The sequence below is a fragment of the Myxocyprinus asiaticus genome, chromosome 7 (genome assembly GCF_019703515.2).
Source record: "Myxocyprinus asiaticus isolate MX2 ecotype Aquarium Trade chromosome 7, UBuf_Myxa_2, whole genome shotgun sequence".
Classification (NCBI taxonomy): domain Eukaryota; kingdom Metazoa; phylum Chordata; class Actinopteri; order Cypriniformes; family Catostomidae; genus Myxocyprinus; species Myxocyprinus asiaticus.
In genome coordinates this window covers 27,252,548-27,265,722 of record NC_059350.1, presented here as the reverse complement: position 1 = coordinate 27,265,722, position 13,175 = coordinate 27,252,548, and the positions used below count along the sequence as shown (strand labels likewise).

Here is a 13,175-nt window from a genome sequence, read left to right as displayed (position 1 = left end):
GTGCAGGCCTTATGGGAAGAATTGCAAAGAAAAAGCCACTTTTGAAACAGAAAAACTAAAAGAAAAGGTTAGCAGGCAAAGAAACAGACACTGGACAATAGATAATTGGAAAAGAGTGTTATGGATCTTAAACCCATTGAGCTTTTATGAGATCAGCCAGACTGTAAGGTGCGTGAGAATTGACGGACAAGACAGCCACATCTATGGCAAGTGCTACAGGAACCGTGGGGTGAAATGTCACCTGAGTATCTGGACAGTCTGACAGCTAGAATGCCAAGGATCTAGTCAGCCATCTTATCATTGGAGCTTTTGCAAAAAGCACTAAGTACAAACGAAACAGTGAAAGGTGGGCCCAGTGCACAGCAGCTGTTTACAAGTGTATCGCAAAGGAGATGGTCTCCTATCTTACAGTTGAGAACTACTCCAAACCTTTGACAAACAGTACGAGCTGCCGGGGCGCGTGTACTTTGCCAACACTGCTGTCCCCGATCTGTACAATAAAATGAGGGAGAGCATCACTAAAGATTTGAAAGCAGCTGACTTTGTCGCTTTGACCACAGACATGTGGTCAAGCATAAACATGACCCCCTACATGTCTGTGACAGTCCATTATATTTCGGAGGATTGGAAACTGGAGACAAAATTTCTCGGAACGACATTCATCCCAGAGAACCACACTGCAGAGGTACTGGCTGAGGGGCTGACAGTGGTCATGCATGATTGAGACATAGAAGAGAGTAAAATTTCTTGCGTCACTACTGACATCGGGGCCAGTATTGGCCATGGCTAAACTGTTTTGGCCATAACTTGAATGTGGCAGTCAATTATTCACTACAGAAAGAGAAAACAAAAACTGATCGAGCTTTTGGCATCTGTTGCTGCATTAATGGCGCATTCTCTCACAGCTGGCAGAGACGATGAGAGCTCCGCAAGGTGCAGGAACAGCTGAATCTACCTCAACATATGCTGATAATGGTATATCAACTATCATCTTAATTTATTGGCTTAATATTTCTCTTGTGGCCCATACATAAATGTTAGTGAGGAAAAAAATGAGAAGAATCAATGTCAGTCATAGACTAGAAATAGACTAATCCTAATAGTATGCTAATTAAATAATGACAATATTAATAATAGGCGAATTATTATTATTATTATCATTATTATTATTCCCATCAGAGTGTGTGTTCAGTGCAGCTGGCAACATGGTTTCTCCCCACTGCAACCTTCTCAAACCAGAGAGATTAAACTAGCTTGTTTTCTTAGCTAAAAATGACCCTGCACTCTGACCCCAGCTTAGCTGGGATATGTGAAAAAAAGAATTTCACTGTATATGTGCAAATGTATAATGTGTGATAAATAAATATAATTATAAAATTATAATTAATTATAAATTATAATTATAATTATAAAATTATTATAATTATAATTATTAAAGTTAAAATAAGTAAGCAGATCATGTAAATAACTACAAACTCTGAAACTGGCATTTCTCTGTGCGGTCAGCGCCTCTTCTTTGAGTTGCTCGAAGTGTCCCGATCTAAGGGGGAGAGATTGAAACTGCACCCGGCTGATGCACACTCTGTCACAGGGACGCTCATCCCTCGAGCGTGCGTGCTTGCTGCAGCTAGATTATAACGTGATGACTCGCTACTTATTAAATCATATGTCACTGTGCATTTCTTATTGTGAAGAAAATTGGCAATACGCAGCTTTATTAATAAGAGAGAGTAAAAAAAAAAAAAAAAAAAAAAAAAGAGTTAAAGATGGATTGAAGTGAACAGAAAGGTGAGAGTGGGTTGTCTTTGCCCCATTACACACTGAAACAAAATTAATTTTTAGTTTGTTTTTGTTTTGGCTAGTTTTCCAATATAAATATCTAATACTCCTTTAAAACAATGTACATTTTCTTTAGCAGCTATACTGCAGAAGAAAAAGTTGTTATCTGAGAATGTTGAATATAATTTAAAAAATGCAAATATTTTAAAATATCTAAAAATCCTTTAAAAAAAAAAAAAAAGATGCATTCACATGAGAAGCAGCATATAAGATATTTAGACTTTTAGAGAATAGATCTTGAATATACAGTTGAAGTCAGAATTTACATATATCTTAGCCAAATACATTTAAACTCCGTTTTTTCACAGTTCCTGACATTTAATCTTAGAAAACATTCCCTGTCTTAGGTCAGTTAGGATCACTATTTTAAGAATGTGGAATAATAGTAGAGAGAATTGTTTATTTCAGCTTTTATTTCTTTCATCACATTCCTAGTGGGTCAGAAGTTTACATACTTTGTCAGTATTTGGTAGCATTGCCTTTAAATTGTTTAACTTAGGTCAAATGTTTTGGGTAGGCTTCTTGCAATAAGTTGCTGGAATTTTGGCCCATTCCTCCAGACAGAACTGGTGTAACTGAGTCAGGTTTGTAGGCCTCCTTGCTTGCACACGCTTTTTCAGTTCTGCCCACAAATTTTCTATTGGATTGAGGCCAGGGCTTTGTGATGGCCACTCCAGTACATTGACTTTGTAGTCCTTAAGCCATTTTGCCACAACTTTGGAGGTATGCTTGGGGTCACTGTCCATTTGGAAAACCCATTTTCGACCGAGCTTTAACTTCCTGGCTGATGTCTTGAGATGTTGCTTCAATATATCCACATAATTTTCCTTCCTCATGATGCCATCCATTTTGTGAAGTGCACCAGTCCCTCCTGCAGCAAAGCACCCCCACAACATGATGCTGCCACCCCCATGTTTCACGGCTGGGATAGTGTTTTTCGGCTTGCAAGCCTCACCCTTTTTCCTCCAAACATAACAGTGGTCATTATGGCCAAACAGTTAAATTTTTGTTTCATTAGACCAGAGGACATTTCTCCAAAAAGTAAGATCTTTGTCCCCATGTGCACTTGCAAACTGTAGTCTGGCTTTTTTTATGGCAGTTTTGGAGCAGTTGCGGCTTCCTTGCTGAGCAGCCATTCAGGTTATGTCAATATATGACTCATTTTACTGTGGATATAGATACTTGTCTACCTGTTTCCTCCAGCATCTTCACAAGGTCCTTTGCTGTTGTTCTGGGATTGATTTGCACTTTTCGCACCAAACTAAGTTCATCTCTAGGAGGCCGAATGCATCTCCTGAGCGGTATAATGGCTGTGTTGCCCATGGTGTTTATACTTGCGTACTATTGTTTGTACAGATGAACGTGGTACCTTCAGGCATTTGAAAATTGCTCCCAAGGATGAACCAGTCTTGTGGAGGTCCACAATTTGTTTTCTGAGGTCTTGGCTGATTTCTTTTGATTTTCCCATGATGTCAATCAAAGAGGCACTGAGTTTGAAGGTAGGCCTTAAAATACATCCACAGGTACACTTCCAATTCAGTACAACTCCTTTCAGAAGCTAATTGTCTAAAGGCTTGACATCATTTTCTGGAATTTTCTAAGCTGCTTAAAGGCACAGTTACCTTAGTGTATGTAAACTTCTGACCCACTGGAATTGTGGTATAGTCGATTAAAAGTGAAACAATCTGTCTGTAAACAATTGGTGAAAAAAATACTTGTCATGCACAAAGTAGATGTCCTAAACGACTTGCCAAAACTACAGTTTGCTAATATTAAATCTGTGGAGTGGTTCAAAAATGAGTTTTTATGACTTAAAACCTAGGTTTATGTAAACTTCTGACTTCAACTGTAAGTATATTTTGTCTTTACTGCACTCGCAGAAGTATAACCAAGTGAAAAAATACACTTATATACAAAATACATTATATTTAAGATATAAAGCAAGTCTAAGTAACTTATGTTGCTTCTTAAGTAAATGTATCTTAAGGATTTTTAGACAATTTTAAATGGAAAACTAGACAAACACTTGATAACAATAGGAGTTTTTGCAGCGAATTTCTTTACTGAATTAAACGTAAGTATTTTTTTTTCCCGCTTTAATTCAGTGAATGTCATTTAGAGGTATTTTTAAAAGATGATTTTGTCCTTTATTATTAGTAAGCATGTTTAATACAACCTTTTGAGTCGGGGCACAAGCTGAATATTTGGTTAAGAGCTAAAGATTAATTGTTGCAATAATCAGTGAATAGTTGAATAATCGTTGTAATAATCGTTAGATTAATTGATTATCAAAAAAATCGTTAGTTGCAGCCCTAATTGCCTTACCCCTTCACCCTTCTATATTAAGAGAGAGGAGGAGCGTGAGTTTGTGTGCTCCTAAATTTATTAATGTGCACATTAAGAAGATGAGATGTTTTGGCCATGAAGACATTTCTAATGGGGAGACAGGTGTTGGGATTTGTAAGTGTTTAAAGAAGCAAATGTGTATATGTTGAGTGTTGTGGAGTCTTTGGGGCCGTTTACATGACAATGTTTTCAACTAAAAACGGAAAACGTTTTATGTGTTTTGGCTGTTCGTTTACATGACAATGGCGTTTTGGGGCCTGAAAACGCAAACTTTTGAAAACGGGTTTCAAAGTGCAAGTTTTTGAAAACAATGCCGTTATCATCTCCGTGTAAACATACAAAAACGCTAATTTGTGAAAATGATGACATCATGTGCACGCGTATTACGTGTTATATAAAGAATGATGGATTGATAGGCATCAATTTGACATGTATAATTATCAATATGAATGCTGGTGTCTGTGCAAATAACAATAATCAAAATTTATTAATTTGGAGTGTTTTGTATGGAGTGTGAACATTGTACAGTAGGCAGAACCTGCAATTTGAAAATCTTGAAATTAGTGTATGGATTCAGATGGGAAAAATGTATTTTTATTTTAAATATTTATTTATTTACTTTTATTTGATGTACCTTTTACCCTGCAATGAATTCACCCACCGCTTATGTATATAGCCTATAGACAGAGATGTGATGCCATGTACAGTATTCAATGATATGCTTAGAATATTAAAACACGAGGCAGTGAAAATGCATGTTAGATCCAGTGTACACAAGATCTCTCTCTCCGTCAGAAGATATCCATATATCAGAGTTCTGTCTGATATCCAAAACCAGTCAACATCAACAGCTTATGTTAACTTACTCTCCTACCAGCCCAAGAGTCAGCAAGGGGAATACAGAAGAAGGCAGGAGACAAAGTGATGGTAAAAATGAGCAGAGTTTATTGAATAATCTTGAGAGTTCAGTCTATAGGCATGCGTGTGAGTACTTCAAAACAATGCGCGAGACATTCAAAACTACAATGGCGGACTACAGGACTGTGCTTGTGCTGCTCAAGATTGAGTTTATTGACGCTTCTCCAGCAAAGTAATTGTAGTAATAAAGTAACCTCATCGTCCGTCCAGACAAAATTGCTCGTTGCTTTCGCCATCTTCATTGTTTGTATTCACCGTTCTGTGGAAGAATGCTTATGTGCGCAGGCACATAGTGCATGCATAATACAGCCTTTTTAGTCGTTTTCGCAGTTCCAAGTTAATGAGGATCGTTTTGACCACGTTTTCGTCTGTACGCGAAACTTTAAAAAAAACGCAAAGGAAAAACTTTTCGTTTTTAGTACATCGTTGTCGTGTAAACGTACCCTTTGATTTCAGGGAGGGTTAACAGGGCAGAGTTGCCACATGGTGCACTATATTGAAAAAGCAACACTGCTGCAGCAGTGTCCCTTACAGCAGTGCAACATGAGGGAACATAAGCAAAATAACTAGTCAGATCAGAGGTCCATCTCACAGTTCACCACCATGAAGTCTGATGCTACATAACCTGCAGCTTGATCTCAGGGTGTCCTGCCTTATCACTGTAATTGTCGACAATTCAATGGTTTTGTGTTTTAAGACAGGTATACATAGTTTCACATTTATCTTTTGATCATGCTGGAAGACCCTGGATTAGATTTAATTAGGGAGAAACAGTAGACTAGTGCAAAGTCATGGCACTGGTTTGTAAAAAATTTTTTCTCTCTCTGTCTTAATCACACAAAACACAGCTGAAGTGTGTTATGAGGCTGGTGCAGGTGGGATGTGATGTAAACGCACTAACGACACGGTTCGCCCAGACACCGGCTCACATCGCTGCATTTGGAGGACACCCAGAGTGCCTGTTGTGGCTCTTACAAACCGGTGCTGAAATAAACAGACAGGTGGGTCCACTTATGCTAATAATCAGCATTATTGGGATGAAAATGGTACTAGTTATTGTGACCCTGGTAAAAGTAGGTTGAAGGACTTGTGATGTTGAATGACTTTACAGTGAAAGTTCACCATAAAATAAAAATTCTGTCATCATTTACTCTCCTCTTGGCTCATGCCATTGCAAACATCTATGTATTTTTCTGTGGAACAGAAGGTGAACAGTGCTTTCCCTGTATGCATTCATGAATTAGCGCAGATGCTAAAATTTCACCTTGTTCATTAATATTCTTGACGCAACTTAATGCTTGTTAGCCCCAATCAGCTGCACACTTTCTACGCTGTGTGGAGTAGAGACGTTTCATTTGTGAATGAATCGGTATTTTTGAACAAATCTTTTAAGTGAACAAATCTTGTTCACCTCCATACAGTGATGCATATTTCTTGTTCTCTCCTTTTCGAAAAACATTGTTTTATGCCTGACATAATGTTATTTAGGTCCGTTATTATTATATAATTATAAGGGGCTGTTAACATTACTCAACTTTAACTTGCTTTGACTTGCATATTTGATGTCATTTTATTGTTGAAAAAAGTTACCTCACTTAACGTCCAATGTTCTCACTCAAACACAAACATGCACAAAGACTTTGAGGACACATGCACACAAGCATAGCCATCCTGTATTATCATGTTGGTCTGAGAAGAAGAGCATGAGAATGAGAGATCCCTGCTGTGTGCAGCAATTTTGTGGTTTGACCTACATTCTGTGGAAATATCTGGGTTATCTAAGAGCAAATTATCCTTTGTACCTATCGTTGTGCAGCCGTAGAGAGAGCGTGTTGAGTTAGGGTGAATAGTTCACTGTGTTTCCGTTATGACTCACTGGTTCAGTGTTTGCCCCTCCTTCAGAGCTGCAGTCAGACATGAAATCAAAATGGACTTTATTTACTTTCTTAATGCATGTTTCTGGTCTTATTGTGAATGATTCATCCGTGCGTGTTATTCCATAAAGTTTCTGTAATTCCTTTTCCGCTGATGTTGGATAATGTTAACCAATAGCAAATAACTGTCATTCAGGCATGGTTCCAATCTGGCATGGAACACCCACTTTTCATGATTTGACCTATCAAGTCTTGTTGAATTATTGAAATATGTCTTATTACAGCAGTAAAATGGGTTAAAAATGGGGATTCACACAATTACGTAAGCATCTTTTACAGGATTGTGTGATGGTTGTACTCACCTGGCCATTTGACAGGCAGTGGAATTCAGTGCAAAGAACTTTGTTCAAACATAGAGATGTCCAAAATGTCATCCTGTCTGTTGCATGGCCAGTTTTAAGATGTGTTCATTGTTCAATCAAGGTTGTGAGAATTGCCAAAATGCAGTGTCTTTTTTTTTATTTTTTATATGGTTTTAGGATTATGTGGGTGAAGCACCCATCCACAAAGCAGCACGGGCCGGTAACATGGATTGCATTAATGCCCTGTTGACCCAGGGAGCCAAACCAGAGTAAGTCACTGTCTTGATTTTTTTGTTTTGTTTGTTTTAGCTTAGATTTATATGACATCACAATATGAGGGAAGCTCCATAAATAAAAAGGTTCTGCCATATGGTCTGCAATTTGATTTTTGCCATCTCATGAAATCACGTGGTCTGGAACTAGAAAGCCTTGAATCACTGATAATTCACATTCAAACTTGTTTTGGCTCTAAAAGGCTTTACAATCCTGAGAATTTGTATTAATGAAGTCCCATTTGTGGCCTAAAGCCAAATGTTTCATCAGAAGAATTATTATTGTAAGAATTATTTGTATACAATTGGCAATTCTGTAACCATTTCTATGACAATATAAATAAAGAGCTGTAGAATTGGAAAACAATTATAGGCTACTTTTTTCAAAACACATTTAAATTCTGAAACCAAGTACAAATGTAAGCTTTTTTCCAAGGATTTAAGTGTACAAAAACAGAAATAAAATGTCATCTTTTCAATTGAATGCCCTGGTTTGTGTTGTTGGATGCAGGCTACACTCAGGTCTAGGCGTGCTGAGCTGTTTAATTGAAGTTTTTCTTATTTTAATGAAAGTTTCCATCTAAACCTGTTTTCATGAGCTAGCTTAAAGGGAAAAGTTTGAGTTTGCCTTTTCCAGTTTGCTATAATGAAATTGTCACACAAAGACAATTGGACATTTCCTCATTTTCCTCCCAGGCAGATTAGAAGTTTCAATGATCTTGGCATAGAATATGCTTGTGTAAACTTGCAATTTGGAAATATTTTATATGAGAAAAGAAGGACCTATAAAAATTTTCTCAATAGTATCACATTTGTCTACCTGTGTTGGTTAGCCAATAAGTTATGTTTATAGTGAAATGTAGATCCTCCTATTGGCTGTGAAGGATTACAATGGCAAAAACCCATTAGGAGTTCTTAGAAGTAAATTTAGCTTTAAATCCCTTTAGATTAAGTGTCAATTCTTGGGATTAATTTTGTGCAGGTTGAAGTTTACAGTGCCAGTATTCGTATTTGAGGACTAAAATATTGGTGGACACTTAAATAATTGTGCGTATGTTCTGAGTAGATACAAAATAAGTGTAATTGTATGTAGCTGTTCCTGCTAAAAGGCCTGGTGTGTGTGTGGTTGTGTTTTATGATGTTGGGCCTCATGTACTCGGATAGAAGACAAAGGCAGGCCTACATACAATCATAAAGCCTGACTGCGGCCTGTAGGAACACTAGAAGCCTGATAACCCAAACGCCCCCAAAATCAAACAAAGGGAGTCCAAAACATACTACAGATCCCTTCAGGCCTTGCTCACTTTACACCTAGGTGTGAAATTCTGAAGGATTGATCTCTCAACTCCTATTGGATGAAACGCACGACAGAATCAGGGATGTGATTTTTATACGGTTTCCGTATTTCCTGACCTCGGTGGGATGACCCATGTAAATTGCGTAAATCCGATTTTTTTTGGGGGGGGGGTTGCGCGCATCGTCATCATCCAACCCGCCAACTGGATCCTTGGTGCTTTCAATGTTCTATGTTGTGCTTGTTGAGAACGCGCAGAACGACTGCGTCATTCCGGACATAATTCAGGTAAGTCATCTTTATCTTAATGAAATCAGAGAGTCTGTGAAAAATAGACACCAAACATAGATGGATTGGTACTCATAAAAACATGTAGTGTCATTTTTATTAACAGTCATTTTCACTTTGGTGGGAAACTGCAACGGACATGACAGTATAAGTTACAAAATGCTGTAAAACCTTAACATTTTGGAATTCTTGCTTGTCTGTGTGATATCCATTAAAGCAACATTACAGACTATATATAGACTGAAATCACGAAATGGCCTTAAACAATTTTAAGGCCATTCCACGATTTAATGGCTTACAACAATACAAATGCTTGACTTAATCCTTGTTTCTAAATCACGTTTTTAAATACTATTATTACATGCGGATTAATGCAGACAGCACTGCATGAGTTAGAGGTGCCATCTGGCGGCTGTGTGTGGAGCTCTTCTGAGCCCACAGTATTAAGTTTTTGTGTGTGAATTATTGCTGAAATTAATTATTGCTGATGCAAAGTTGTGAAGGAATGCCATTTGTTAATCACATTTAACATCAGCATAAGACAGCTTTGCACAAAGTATCAACCTGTTTGATTAAACATTGTTAGTTGACTAATAAACCGCTAAAAAATATTTAACTGATAAAACTAAAATTGCCAATCAAAATTGAGTAATTACAATGGTTCGTATTTTGTGTGGCCAAATGTGAAATATTTATTTCAGGAAAATAGTTGCTTTTAGGATTTAGCCTCCTTCCTGATGTTGACTTACGACTTATAATTGATTTAACATTTTATTATTAACATTAGAGACTATTTGTTGTGTTGTATTTGTCATTTTACTGTCAGATAAATGAATTACAATTCTACATGTCATTTATTTATATTATTCTTTGTTTCCAGCATACCATAAACTCATGGCTAGGATAGATGTGAACAGCCCTGAAGTAAAGACAGTTGATGAAGTGGTAAAAAATCGTTTTAAATGGAGTTGGTTGCAGGAGAGTGTCCAGGTCGAAAAATCAGTGAACCAGGCAAGGCAATTTGCAACATATGTAACCAACCTATTAATTATGGAGCAAATGGTAAAACTGCACTGTGGAAACATATGAAGCATCCAAAACACATAAAAAAATGGAAAATCCAACAGCAAAACATGCGCATTGAGATAGCATCCACAGATAATGCTATTGTTGCGGCTCCTCACAGCGAACGTCCAAGGTCAATTCCTCCTGTGTGACCTAATATAATATAAGGTGTGTGTGTGTGTGTGTGTGTGTGTGTGTGTGTGTGTGTGTGTGTGTGTGTGTGTGTGTGTGTGTGTGTGTGTGTGGTGGGGTGGGGGTGGGGGGTCACTGGGGTCACGGCCTTCCTTTCTCCTTTTTTGTCCTTGGCTGATCACATGCCTGAGAATGTGTCCCTCAACCATGATGTCACACATTCTACACATGTCCTCACGTGACTCAAGAGGTTTATGTCTGGGCAGAGATAGATGATTAGTGTGTTTTTGTGTATCAAGGTTGTTGCTTGTACAGTGTACGGACCACCAAGTCTGCTCATTGCTGCTAATAATACTCAAGGTATTAATGTAACTTACTGTTACCACAAATGAGATTTGCTGTGTTGTCATCCAACCACGTTGGGCTGTCTGTGCATTTCCGCCATCGCGGGTGAGACCAGCACACTGAGTTTATCCATTAAAGAACCAATGACCGCGGTGGACAGATTACGAGCCTTTCGCCGCGTCTCTGAGTGATAAAACTAACGGTTGCCTTCTCTCCCACGATCGCTAAAACTGGCTTCGGTGCCGTTATGCTGTTCTCTCTCTCTCTCTCGTACTAACCGCGCACACACGACCCCTCGCAAACATACCCGCACACACATTTGGTGAGCAGATAACTTTGCGATAGAGCCCAGCTTTGTCCCCAAGTTATTGTACCAGTGGAGACACGTGTTAAATGGGCAGACGCAATTAACCAGTCTCTCCGTCCACATTCTCTGGCCGGAAACCTCGCGTGACGTACTCTCCACTAGAGCCACATCCTCCATTTTGTGCCCTCCTTCTCTCCTTATGCATGCACACTCACGTACACCCATTCACACACAGTCTGTGTGGGTACTAATGCCCCAGTATAGTGACGGGGACACTATACCGTAAAAAAGCACCGTCATTCGGATGAGACATTAAACTGAGGTCTTGACTCTCTGTGGTCATTAAAAATCCCAGGGCACTTCTTGTAAATAATAGGGGTGTAACCCCGGTGTCTTGGCCAAATTCCCCCCATTGGCCCTTCTCAATCATGGCCTCCTAATAATTTCCATCCATTAACTGCCCTATAACTCTATTCTCTCCTCACCACCAATAGCTGGTGAGCGTACTGGAGCACTATGGCTGCCATCGCATCATCCAGGTGGATGCTGCACACTGGTGGTGCTTGAGGAGAGTTCCCTGTTCACTGTGTAAAGCGCTTTGAGTGTAGTGTCAGAAAAATTGCTATATAAATGTAACATTCATTCATTGTTTTCTTTTGAATGTCGATGTTCTCCGGACGTCGACTTTCCTAAGACAACAATCCTATATTGAGACTGTTATACTGTCTGGTTATTAGTCCCTGATTCCAGGGTGGTGCCCCGGCAATATTAATCCTTACTAATATTCTATTGATTTTGATAGTTATTTTTGATTGTTGATTTGAAGGATTAATAAGCTAATGTTGATTCTAATCAATGTTCTATTGATTTTAATAATTAATAGTTGTCTTTTAATAATAATTCATATTCTATTGATTTTGATAATTGATAGTTATCTTTGTTGATTTGAAGGATTAATCAGTTAATGTTGATTCTAATCTATGTTCTGTTGATTTTAATAATTAATAATTATCTTTGATGATAATTAATTATTGCTAATAACCAAACCTGCTCCTGAGCAAAGCGCCCAACATTAATGGTGCCCCATGTGAGGAATCCTACGTGCTAGTTTTGTCACAGTGTGCATAAGAATCCAAAGTAATAACTTGAATCATTAGTTCAAAGTTGGTTTCTGTTTGATGATTGACTTCTCACACGACTTGCCAAGCATAAGCCAGTGTTGTGTGAAAGTGCTCTTAGAATGGATTAGGGGTTGGTAAGTTTACGATAGTCTGCTCCAACCCTGCAGTTATTGTTATTTAACTCCTAACGCTTTCGCCTAGATGGTACAGAGAGGTGTCAGGTCACCTAATTACAAGGAGAGGTCGCAGTGAAATTTGCACATTGCATAACAGTATCCCGTGAGCCACAGGTCGAAGCCTCTCACCTGTGTGTTCGTGTCCGCATTATAGCAACTGTAACACAACAAGCTATCAGAGCCACTGTGTTATGAGTATTTTTACTGCCCCGGTGAAATGAGTCACCAGTTGCCCCATGTGGCCGGAGCTGAAGCTCCTCAGAGGTCAGATGACCTAGCACTGTGAGATGTGGTCACTGCTATCCTCCATCTCTCTGTAGAGGAGAGAGATAACCTCAATGGCTACAATGTTTGTCATTGTGATGAAGCATTGCAGGAACTAGTTGATTATGTCAACAACCTTGTCGGGAAGCCAGAATGCACAATCCCGGACCTCGTGGGCCACATTTTCCTTCATCACTGCAGAATGCAAATGCAAATTATAGAGCACCAGACCCAGCTCACCAAGCTGCAGAACAGCTACCAAGTGGTGCAGAGAGAAAATCTCAGCCTGCGCCAAGAAGTTAGATGCACCCAAGCAGAGAGAGTCCGGGCACAGGAAGATAATGCCCAGATGCAGGAGGTAAATGAATCCCTGTGCAGAGAGCTCAAAGCTGCCCAGCTAAGAGCAGAGTCAGATCAGGTAAGGGCAGCTGCTGACCTGACCACCCAGGAAACGCACAGCACAACATCTGACATCGAAGAGGGCCCCCTCTTTAGCACAACCAGTAGAAATGTGCCCCTAGGAAACCCAGGGACACACGCTAGGAGCCGAGCTGCCCCTAGTGGTATAGTCT

General features: G+C 39.0%; 1 protein-coding gene across 1 annotated transcript in view; it reads left to right on the top strand.

Annotated features, from left to right (window-relative positions):
• The window catches only part of ankrd10a (ankyrin repeat domain 10a), a 53,684-nt gene that overhangs the window by 11,546 nt on the left and 28,963 nt on the right, over window positions 1–13,175 (top strand). Inside the window, exons 3-4 of the mRNA XM_051702544.1 lie at window positions 5,952–6,104; window positions 7,517–7,608. Coding sequence (XP_051558504.1) covers window positions 5,952–6,104; window positions 7,517–7,608 — 245 coding nt within the window. The remainder of the gene's footprint in view (window positions 1–5,951; window positions 6,105–7,516; window positions 7,609–13,175) is intronic.